Source organism: Mastigoproctus giganteus, chromosome 13, assembly GCF_048544385.1.
Source record: "Mastigoproctus giganteus isolate SK-2022 chromosome 13, ASM4854438v1, whole genome shotgun sequence".
Lineage (NCBI taxonomy): Eukaryota > Metazoa > Arthropoda > Arachnida > Uropygi > Thelyphonidae > Mastigoproctus > Mastigoproctus giganteus.
Window position 1 is genome coordinate 133499035 of NC_143587.1, and position 12802 is coordinate 133511836.

At 32.9% G+C, this 12802-nt stretch overlaps 1 protein-coding gene across 1 annotated transcript in view; it reads left to right on the top strand.

Moving 5' to 3' along the window:
- The window catches only part of LOC150076452 (H(+)/Cl(-) exchange transporter 7-like), a 301080-nt gene extending 290137 nt beyond the window's left edge, over positions 1 to 10943 (top strand). Inside the window, exon 23 of the mRNA XM_090387362.1 lies at positions 10845 to 10943. Within this exon, the coding sequence (XP_090243488.1) occupies positions 10845 to 10943 (99 nt within the window). The remainder of the gene's footprint in view (positions 1 to 10844) is intronic.
- The last annotated feature ends 1859 nt before the right edge of the window (positions 10944 to 12802 follow it).

Sequence of the window (12802 nt, forward strand, 5' to 3'; positions counted from 1 at the left end):
CACGTAATGTCACAGCTAATGGAGAAAGCAAATGAATATTAAACACCATTATGCTTGGCATTTGTGGATTTTGAAAAGGCATTTGACTCCATACGGCATAAGGCAATGTTTCGGGCACTGGAAAGACAAGGCATAGATACCTCACATATGATTTTGAAGAAAATATATGAGAGTGCTACCTCCTTTATTAGACTAGACAAAGAGAGTAGGAAATTTAAAATTGAGAAAGGAGTTCGACAAGGAGACACAATATCTCCGAAGCTGTTTACTGCTGCCCTTGAGGAAAGCTTTCAGAAGATTAGACTGGTCGCAGAAAGGAGTCAATGTGAATGGAGAGTACCTAAACCATTTACAATTTGCAGATGACATTGTGGTCATAAGCCACGATCCCAAAGAATTAGAGGAAAATCTTAATCAGTTATGCACAGTTAGTAAGGATTTTGGACTAAAGATGAATATAGCTAAAACAAAAGTAATGATGAACAAGTATGCCACAGAAAGGGATGTAATGATTGAAGGAGCAGTAATTGAAAAGGTGGAGTCATATACTTATCTGGGACAAGTTATTAGCTGTAATAATGATAAATGGCTGGAAGTCAAGAGAAGAATAAATTTTGGATGGATAGCATTCAGGAAATATAGTCACATACTGAAGAGCAATATCCTAGTTTGTCTGAAACGTAAAATAATGAATCAGTGTATACTCCCCACCATGATTTATGGAAGTGAAACTTGGGCACTCACCAAAAGAATGGAAGAGAAGCTGAGAACTACACAGCAAAGAATGGAACGTATTATATTGGGAATCAGACTGTTAGATGAGAAGAGAAATATATGGATTAGGTAGCAAACTCAAGTAAAGGACATTCTTATCAAAACTAAAGAACTAAAATGGTCTTGGGCAGGACACATAGCTCGAAAACATGATGACAGATGGACTAAGAAAATAACAGAATGGTACCCAAGAGGAGCTAGAAGAAAACCTGGAAGATAACAGCGGAGACGGATAGATGAAATTCATGAGTTTGTGGGTAGTAAATGGATGGCCATTGCACAAAACAGAAGGAACTGGAAAGTTGCTGGAGAGGCCTTCATCCTGCAGTGGATTGAAAATGGCTGATGATGATGACACATATACATATGCATTTTGATAGATCTTCATTTAGCCATGGAGGCAAGTGAACATTGAGGTCATTACAGTAACAGCAACACTAATTAGACTGCTGATATAGGATTTACAAACTTCATTTTGACTGTCTGAAGCAGTTCACTGGCATGTGCACCACTTAGCAAGGCAATAAAATTGTAAACCTGAGAGATACTGTTGCTGAGAAAAAAAAGGGGAGTTTTAGTGTGAATGTGAGAATACAGTTATAATACAGTATTGTACAATAAATTTCTTTAAAAAAATTAACACCCTACAAACGGAGTCTAATGTATTAATGTAGCATGCATTTGTAGAGGAGGACTCTTGCATTCGAGTCCTCTACAAATGCATGCTACATTAATAAAACTATCAGTCAAGCTTAATCAGACATTTTGATTGAAACCGCTCCATAGTCTATTACCGCTAAACATATGGTATGCTTAGATATTCAAAATGTAAAAAACATATTTGCATAACTGGTACTACTGTCTATCTGTTCTTTAAGAATCAGTTTTGTTTACTCAGAGTGTGTGATTGTTACATTACCATAGTAAATTTCAAGTGGACAGATTCTGAATAATCATGAAGGTCTGTGCAGAGTTCCAGGCCCAGGTAAGAATTTACATTTACATACTCAAAGTGCACTACAGTATCTCTCGAAAAAAGTTAACTCTGAAAGAAAAAGTAGGAGTGATAGAATGTTCTAAGAAAAGTGTGGAGTTCATAAGTTAGCTGATCATTTCAAATTTGGAAAGACTTTGGCAATAGCAGCAATTATTAAAAATCAAGAAACTTTTAAAACTGTAGCAGGAAATTGAAAATAAAAAGCAAAGAATGTACCATACATTTTCTCGTGGTAAAAGGTGCTTTGGTGGATAAATTGATTTTTGAGTGATTTAGTTGGGTACACTCAAAACATTCCCATCTCTGGGCCTATGATTCAAACCAAAACTTTAGAAATTGTTGAAGAAATTGGCACCATTGACTTTAAGGCATCTAATGGCTGGTTAGGTAAGTTCTGTAGATGTCACGATATTTCCTTCAAAGCAATTTGTGGGGAATCTACTGACTTTAATTTGGAAACCATTGCTGAGTGGAAAAATAGGCTGCCATTAATATTTGTTGCGTACTCGCCAGAAAGCATATTGAATGCTGATGAAATGGATCTTTTTATTTGAACAGTTGTAGTTAAAACAATGTGCTGGACTTAAAGTGGCAGAGGAATGTCTAACTGAACTTTTTGTGTACAAGCATGACAGGCACTCATGAAATAGCACTTGTTATAGTAAATCTATGAAACAAAGGTGTTTTAAAAGTTTGGATTTAAGCAAACTCAATGCATATTGGAAATCAAACAATAAGGCTTGGATGACTAAAGAGATAATGACAGAATGGCTGATCCAGTTGGATAAAAGAATAATTTGCCAGAATAGAAAAGTTATTTTATGTCTTAACAATGCCACATCTCACCCACACATTAAACTGAATAATGTTGAAACGGTGGCTTTTTTTTTTTTTTTTTTCTTTTTTCCTCCCCTCCCAACATCACATCCACTTCTCAACCATTAGATAAAGGAATAATTGCAAACTGTAAGGTAAAATATCAACAATGGTTCTTAAGCACCTGATTTCAAATCTTAATGAAGAAAAAAAATTGTTCAAAACTTTGCAAAAGTATAGATGCAAGCTATAATCTGTATTAGTGAAGCATAAAATGCAGTGGGCCATCTCTATATTTAAAAACTGCTTCCATGTGGGTGATTTATAACAAAAATTACAAAGAAAAAATTTATAGTATTACCAAACATGCGTATTCTTTGTATTTTGGTTGCAAGATTGGTGATTAGGACAAAACTTAGGCTCTATGTATGTACGGTAATACTACTACCAGAAATCCGAGGATATGACTAACTGGGAAAATTAAAAGTATGCCTTTTGGTCTTCTGTGGCATGGTGAGTACCACTTGACCACATTGATGATTGCTACTTCTGCAAGACAAAAATATCAGGTTCGTCCAAAAAACAGCCATAGCTTAGTATCAAATGTCCTAACATATCATCTGCAGTAAGGAATGTTCCACATAATGAAGACCTGCTGACACCAAATCCACCAAAATCATAGGATAAAGGAAGTGATGATAAATATATGTAAGATTCTTGTGTTGCAGACTTTGCTTGCTCATTCACTTCAAGAGGACTACCAGCCAGAAAATTACAATGTGCCAAACTTAATTAAGCAAGAAGAATTGAATGACTTAGTTTGTGATTTAAACTTATCTAAAGAACAAGCATAACTCCTTGGTTCTAGTTTACAACAACAAAAGTTACTTGAAGTGGGAACTAAAATTACATTATATCGAATATGTCACAGTATTTTCAGAATATTTGATTATGAAAGATGATATGGTTTCAATAAATATTAATGATCTTTTGAGCAAACTGGGCATTGAACACAATCCTAATGAATGGTGTATAATTATTGATGCCTCAAAATTAAGTTGAAAATCAGTTTTGCTGACCACTGAAAAAGCATTCCTGTCAGCTCCTCTGCTTCATGCTGTTGGCCTGAACAAAAGGTAATCGAGTATGAAAGTATGTCCAAAATCCTCGGTACAGTAAAGTACCATGAGTTTGCTTTGGAATGTCTGTTGTGACCTTTAATTGGAATTATCGTTGGTCTACAGAGAGGTTTCACAAAATGTTGTTTTCTATGTTTGAGACAGTCGTGCAACAGAAAAACATTATATGGTGCAATAGTGAAGAAAAGAGGGAGAAATTTTACCCGGGAGAAGCAAAATAAAATATGCTAAAACATGATTAAGCCAAAAAAAAAAAAAAAAAAAATTTTTCACCTTTGCATATAAACTTGGATTGATGGAGAATTTTGTTATAGCTCTGTCTGGATAAATAAGGAAGTAAATTCTGCTACCTAAGGGAAGTGTTTCCTATTTAACAGATGCAAAACTGAAGGAAGGAATTTTCACTGGGCCTCAAATAAAGAAACTCCTCAAATATGATGTACGTGAAATAAAGTGATAGGTACTAAACCAGTTACTAGTGGCAAATGAAAATAATTTAAGAAAGCAAGCTTATAAGGCATCAGCCAAAAATAAAAATAAAATAAAAAAAAAACCTGTCCACCTCACCTGTCTATCTCCAAGAATTTGTCTAATTTTTCCTTGCATTTAGTCAAACTACTGTTTGAGTGTGTTCAAATGGTGTGGCAATTATTTAAAGCAATTATACTCAGAAGAAGGAAAGAACTCTCATGTCAACTTTACTGCAATGTTATAAAGATATGGGTTGCCGAATATCTGAAAATTCATTTTATTCGTTCTCATTTCAGTTTTTTTCCTTATTAGAGGTGTAAGTGATGAGCAAGGGGAATGGAATGCTTTCATCAGAGGGCTCACATCTGGTGAGTATGGGCTTGGCACACCCTGGGTCCTGAGCTGGATATCATCATTCTTCTCTTTCTTGGTGATTCCTTTCTACTTCTCTCTCTCTCTCTCTCTCTCTCTCTCTCTGTAACTTGGAAATTTTTTTTTTTTGGGCGGTGCAGCATAAGCCTCAGGCTTCCTTGCACCATATGGCTAATCATAATAATAATAGTAATAATCAGACTTATCCATGTTGGAAAAGCAATATCAAGGTTGCTGGGCTACTGCCAGTTTCTTAAGATGGAAAGCATAATTGATTGCAAGAAAAACTCTGAGAAAACATTTCTAAGGAAATAGAATATATGTAGTACATTATATGTTTGGATGCCTTATTCATTTTTTTAAATGAATTTAAGAGTCATTTTTAAGACAGCATACAGTATGTACTACTATATGATATTTGAAATCAGTCATTCATTAAGGTACTGAAATTTCAGTTGTTCTTTCACAGAGACACGATGGAGACATAGTTTGGTATGACCTAGAAACATTTGGTTAAAAAGAATGTCAATGACTATTAAAAAAGGAACCAGGATTTTTGGTGACAATCTTTACAGTAAGTGGTCTGCTCTGTTACTGCCATGGAAGCAATGGAGTTTTTAGGAAATTGTCACAAATACACATCTGAGTGGCAGCTGTTCTCTTGCTTAAAATAAATAAATAAATTTTCTGTTTATACTCTGGCACGACAACCAAGTCAGTAGAGTTTACAATAAATCGTCAATACAAATATTTATCGTATTTAGTAGTCACGGGCTTGAACCCCGGTCCACTCAAGGAACGCGTGCTATGCACTCTCGCTCCTGACCACTGGGCTACGTCAGGCCTCTAATGAAACTTAAAATCATTAATCCCCATTGCCCACTTTTCATTTCCCCTCTTTCAGTTCCATCTTACCTATACCCTCCCTTCTATGTTTCCTTCTTTTTTTTTTAAACTTGACCTCATTTAGGAAGCTCAGGCTGCATTGGTGGTGGCAGACAATGCAGGGTCCAGCTAGGGGGGCCCTGCAGCCAAGTAGCCAGAGACACAACAGAACATAACACTACTCGGACACAAAACCAGACATTACACTTTTCTGGCATTTATAGAGTTCCGTGTACTACACAAGAGTGGGCGACCACCAGTGGCACCTTAATGTTCACAACTCCAGCTGGCTTCCATTCTCTAGTCACACCGACCCAGCTAGTCGAGATGCTGAAGCTTTTGCAATTAATAATGACCTTGCACAGATTGTTCATTTACCTACAAGAATCCTGGACAATCCTAACCATACAGCCAACACGCTTAATCTTTTTCTCACAAACAACCCTTCTAAGTACACAGTCGAAGTGAGTGGTCCTTTAGGCACCTCAGATCACAACTTGGTGATTGTCTCTTCTCCAATGGAGCCTTTATCTCATGGCTATTCCCAACCTCGTATTGTTTGGCATTACAAGAATGCAAAATGGGATGACCTGTGAGGTTTCTTTTCTTCTTTTCCTTGGTCGAATTACTGTTTCAAAACTTCTGATGTCAACATTTGCTCAGATCATATCAGTGAAATTATTCTTGTAGGAATGGAATCCTTTATTCCACACTCCACTTTAAAATCTCATCCTTTATCTAAACCAGTGGTTTTGAACCTTTTTTTTTTTAATAACGGCACCCCTAAGTAATTTATTTTGCGGCACCCCTACTCAATTTTCTGCCTGTTAGATCCGACTCTCTCTCTCTCTCTCTCTCTCTCTCTCTCTCTCTCTCTCTCTCTCTCTCTCTCTCTCTCTGTGCGTGCATGTGTACATATATCTAATATTAAAAAATATATGTTATATGATAGTTATTACAATAATATAATTATAAAAATTGCATTTAATAATACAAATTATACATGAAACTAAAATTACTGTAACACAGAGCGAAAAAGGATACAAAAATAGATTGTGACAAGTTTAATAATGGGAAACATACATATATTAGATTAGATACATACAAACAAAAAGCTTTCGGTTGTTTTGTTAACCTTCCTCAGTTAAACTGACAGTTAAGAATGGAGCATGAGGGCGTGTACTGTCAATCTTGTATGTGAAGTGCGTGATTAACTGTTGGATGTTGAAGCCTGTGGCTGTAATGCATGCGGATGTTGCCAGCATTTGTTATTTACATATACATATACAGTATATAATAATTTCAGCATTAGTCTGCCAACATACATTCTGGACTGAATGTATGTTGGCAGACTACTGCTGAATGTTGTACTGCAACATTCCAGACAAAATATACTGAAGAAAATCATCCACATGACATTTTTAAATTGGAAATATCCTGTTTTGCAATAGCATTCTGTATTATTTTAATTGTGTGTATAAAGTGTATTAGGATTAAACCAGTGGTGAGCTGTGAATATTTTAACATTGGGCTCACACTTTTGCCGACTTTTTGATGTGAAACATCCTTTGGGGGTTACCTACCGAGTAAATCTCATTGGTCATGGAAATTATGTCATCTGCGACGTCTGCCAGAGGTGCTTCCCACGATCACGCCACTAATCTGTTTGGAGCACTCAATAGTATGATCAGAGTGTGTGATGCATTTTTTGTGACCAGTATGATATCTCAAGTTCTAACTTTTAAAAATTTTGAATAGCATGACGTCACAGTCATACTTACTGCAGTAGTAACTGCAGTAAGTATGATTGCAAGTATTTGTCATATGACTGCAACAGTACAATGATTTGTCAGCAATTTCTTTTTTCGTCTTGCATTTTTGCATAAGCAGCTGTTCGGGGCACCTAACATTCCATTGTTAGGTGTTAAATTGTCGATACCCAATTACACAGTAGGATTAGTTGGTTGATATAGAAGTTTATTGGCACAAGGGCAACTTAGGCCATCATGTGCTATTCCAGTGCTTGGATAGATGCTGGAAATTCGCTTTATTTCAGATTAGAAATATTCATATATGGTCTGGTTTGTTTGAGATAGATGAAGAGCTCATCCAGATTGTTAGTTGCCCCGGACAGTTGCGTATGTCATTTCAACTAAGATTGGGTACCTCAATTGACACTGTTTTCAGAGACATTTAGATACGTTGCAGTTGCTAGTATATGTCTCTTACTTTAATTATCATAAATCCATTGTATATTGTCTTCCAATGGAAATTTGTGAATAATCAATAAAATATTTACAATACAAAAGCTCTTTTATTTCATAATCAATATATACAAATCAAAATATCTAAAAGAAACGCGAAGGATGTTTCACATAAAACCATCTACTGCATGTACTTGGCAGACGCGCAACTTTTTTATTCTTTTTTTATAAAAATAGGGAAATATAATGGATATACTTTTTTTCATGATAAAATTTTAATATTGTGAATAAAAAATAACATTAAACATTTCCCATATCACAAATAACATAAAAACTATCACAAAACTTTCCACAATATAATAAACAAACTATTCTAGAAAAGGTACACAAAAATCAGAGATTACATGAAAAAAAAATTATTACACAAATATTCAAGAAAAATTTATTCTAAAAATTGCCATATACAATTTACTTCTTTATTAATATTTGTTGCTGATCTTCTGCTTTGCTCAATTGCAGAGGAATGATTTGACGTAATGATCCAGATCAAATTGAAGCAATGGTTTTCCATTTAGATGTATGGTCATCATAATCTGCAATGTGTTTAATTGTCAACATTATTCATTCATTCACACAGTATTATTCATTGTGCTGAAAGCTCACTCATTTTCAGCACTGCTAATTGCAATGGTTTCAAAGATATTTCTAGATTTTTTAATAGAAAAGGGAAATTTCACTCGATTTTAAAGATAAACTGTCTTTGACAAAATCTCTAAAATCGTTAATTTTTATCTCATATTTTATCAGAAAACTTAAATTTCTTATTTGATTTTCACTGTCTTTCCACTGAGACGAAAGTTCTTTCATATTCCACGTTTTCTGGTAACATGTTTAAAATTTCTTTCAGTGGTATCATTATTTTCTATATTTAATTTAAAATCACTCTGTTGCATTAATAACTTATCCTTTAAGGATAAAACAATGCATTTAATAACTTGTCACGAGGTAATTTTTTAAATGTGTTCTTACTTTCGAATTTGATTCCTTCAAATTCTTTCCACTTCAACATGCTCTCAATTTTAGCTTCATAATTTCCTTCAGAATTTTTCAAATTAGCAATAGCATTGATAGTTTGAATAATTAATTTATCTGCTTTTGCCATAGTGAATCTGTAAAGCTTCTGAAAGGTAAGAGAGCTCCTGCAGGATGTCGATCATTAGTGCTAAATGGTTAAGAAATTTCAGATTTAAAAGTCGATTTAATAATCCCAAATATTTAACTTCTGATTCAAAATGTTTGCACAAAGTAGAATAATTCCTCCAGCCTGCAATTTTTTTTTCAATTTTTTTTTTTTTTTTAATTATTGCCTATATGCCATTATATTTTAGAACATTTTCTACACAGTGAAAGCCTCCATGAATTTTCAAAATTTGCCAACATTTCATCTTCATAAAGTTTATATAATATCTTAGTTGCCTCAGTCCCCCCCTCCCCTCTATGTTGCTACTGTCACTAGTTCTTTGAATATTGTGCAAAATGTCGGAATCACACAGATATTCAGCTACTGTGACCATGTAAACATAGACAGGAGAAACTTACTGGAAAGCATGGATCACGCACTTCTCCGAAAAACATATGCCCATTTGTCGGAGTAAAGGGGAACCACAACACAGATTGACCAGAGGCTATAATCGTATTGAGAACCTTCTTAATCCTCTGACTGGCTATAGAAAGCATGTTGACTAGCGCGACTTCTTGGTATATGACTGCATAGGCTTTACAGACACTACTAACATTGTGAAACGGTAATCCCTTTCACCCTTAATTCGTGCTTTCTAATTGCCTAATGGCCAGAGGTGAGAACAATGCATACAAAGTTGTCTCTCCTAATCCATTCGTCACATGGAAATTTTCTTCGTTCAACAGAAACTATTTTGAATGTAATTATCAAGGTGAAATTCAAAAAAATTCATATAAAGAAGTTGGTTAAAAAGTTCAACTGTAATTAAATCAAAAATGAAGCAATTTGAAAATACACAATTGAGTGATTGCACCATTAAAATGCTGGGTATGGGGCCCTGCTCACCCCATCGTAGTTTCAGCTCTGGATACTCAATAATTGCATTCAGAATTTCATTTGTAAAATAAATGATGGTCTCAACAATGGGCTCGCAAATTTTCAAAAAAAAATAACAATGGGCTCTCACGAGCCCACTATAGCTCACCACTGGATTAAACTATAAAAGTGATAAAAAATATAATTGTAACTAGTTTCATGTGTTTTGAAATAAAATCATCTTAATTAACTTGTATGATATCAGCAATCATATTACAAAAACTACACATGCTAGAAAAAATCTGAAAACATATGTGAAGTCAGTGGAAAACATTACATATTATATGTAATGATTCTCAGATTTGGATATGGAATAATTTTCCAACAGTTTTTCTTTAGTTTGTAAATAAATTTTACTTTTATTTCATTTTAAGTCAAAATGCTTATAATTAATTTTAATCATATTTTTAGCAAACAGATGTAATGCACTGAGTGAATTAAAAGACATAATATATAATACTTCAGCTGTTTAGATTAGGTCTGTTAGTACTTAAATTAAAAAAAAAAGGGAAAGTGCATGTAACAAACTCCCAGATTTTGCATTTCAGTAAAAGGATAACTTTGAAGTTCCTTTGAAACTATAATATCAAATGAAATGAATATGATTGATATAATGCATCAATATAAAGGAGAATTCAGAAAGCCCTCCATGGTCTAGGATGTAGAAAATTTCAAAAAATTGAGGAAAATATATAGGTCTATGCCAAAGATAAACACTGGAAAGGCAATATAGAATTTATTCACGATTGTTAATGGCAGGTATCATAACATTCTCCAGTATATAACTGGAGAATGTATATAGCGAATTTTGAAAATTCGTTATATACATTCTCCAGATTAATGCCAGAATTCCTTAATTTCAGTAAATTTGACTTAGATTATGATTAAAACTTTTTATTCGGTGTTATTCCTAAGAGTGTCAAATTATTTTCGGAATAATTCAGTATGTAAAAATTACTGCCCTTCTTTTAATTGATAAAATAATGTAATTCTTATTTAAAAAAAAAAAAAAAAAAATGCCTACCGTGTTGTTTTTCTAAATTTCTTAATCTTTGAAACTGAATTTACAGGTGATTGGAATAGTGACAAGAAAAGATCTTGCCCGATACCATACATGGAGGCATTATGGCAAAATGGGAATAGAGGAAATTCCTTTTACATGCGGTTAACTCTGTAAATAAAATTAATTGTAATATAATAATTTGTAATGTATTATTGGTTTTATTATGAATTTTATATTATATATATATTTTATATGTTCATTGGACTCTCACCATTGCTGTATCGCATGTCATTCTCATGTATCTACAGTAAGATTTTTAAATTATGGCTAAATATTTGCAGTTTGTAAATATAAGTTTGTGTACTGTATTTGTTCAGTGTTATTATACTGAACTGAGTGATTTTTAAAATGTACAATCCATGATTGCATAGTGCCTTTTTCAGATGACTATAGGTATATCTTTACCTGCTAGATTGTCAAAGAGAATGAATATAGTGAAAAAAAATAATAAAATAACTGGTGGAGTAAAGCAGAATCATGTCTGTAAACCCTCATTTAATAACAAGCTGTATGTTAGAAAATAATATTGTCTTCGGATGAACAGGAAAATGAAAATTTATTTGATTAATAAAGATATAAGCATGCATTTAAAATAAAAGTTTATTAAACATAAAAGGTTTTGAATATGTATATTTATGGAATGATTTGCAGATGAATAGTTTGACGAACTTTGTTTCTGTCAAACAATGTGAAATAAATAAACTTTATATTCCATAATCCTTTTCAAATATGGCACATCATAGTATCATTCAAAAAAAAATAATATCCAAATAAGGTTTTTGCCTAAATCCCATATTAGAATTTATATCGATTTATTTGGCTGTGGCCATAAATCGTAGAGGAAGACTGGTATATTTAAGCACTTCCATTAAGATAAAATTTTGCCTTAGTTATTATTCTCACACAAAACTTGATCTGGCACAGATCACTTCAATGAACCTTTACTAATTTTATTTGGGTAGTTTAATTATCAATTCTACACATTTATTAACCCCGGCTTCCTGACTAATATTTTGTTGAAGTCTACCAAAAAAAATTTTAAAACTTTTACTGCAACTGCTTGCATCATACTTATATATTTTTTTTATTTTTGTGGTCTTTGTCTGTCTTTTGCTGGTGTGATTGATTTCAACTTTTCTAAAGACAGTTAGACTCTCATGCACTATGGGATAACCTTTACTGGGCATTACCTGTAGGTTTCCACTTTATCTTTTAACTTAGTCTTGTTGCATTCAAAACTTGAAACATGAGGAAAACATTCCTGTGCCACATCATTTTGAGACTCTCATAAATATATGGAAAGAAAAATCTAGAGATAGATTTTTCTTTCCACTAGTTTAATTTACTCACCATTCAATATCACAATCAAAAAATAAATAAAAAATTATGTATATTTAAATAAGTAGTAGCAGAAAATAATGATCGATTTTTTTATTTTGATTTATTTTAGCATCTAAAGATATAAATTGTTTATTGTTGATATTATTCTTTTTCATATTAATTTGCTTTCTGTGTAATCTGAAATTAAAATTAAGCATATGAATATAGTGTAACTAACCATGCAGCTGTTTAACTCAGTTGAATGTCAAATCTTGAATTTTTAAAAAAATTTAAACATTTATTTAGTTTTTAGCTGAGTATTAGCAATTTTACAATTGCTGATACTCGTTTAATAATTTTATTTATTTTTTATTTATTTATTTGTTTTTCCTTGTTATTATTTGCTAAATAATTTGTAGGTCATATCACCAGTAATGAAATTTTGTGAATCTTTCACTTTCTGGATATCCTTAGATACTTTTGTCTCATCTCTTTTGTAACTTTTCTGGGTTCCTGTAAGTTGCATCATAACATTCTAATATTATTCTCTGTTATTCATATTATCAATAAAGCCTAAAATTCTGTTCTTTGCTGGCCTCAATAATAAATTTTTCATCTAGGTTAAGAAATATTAAGTGACATTGT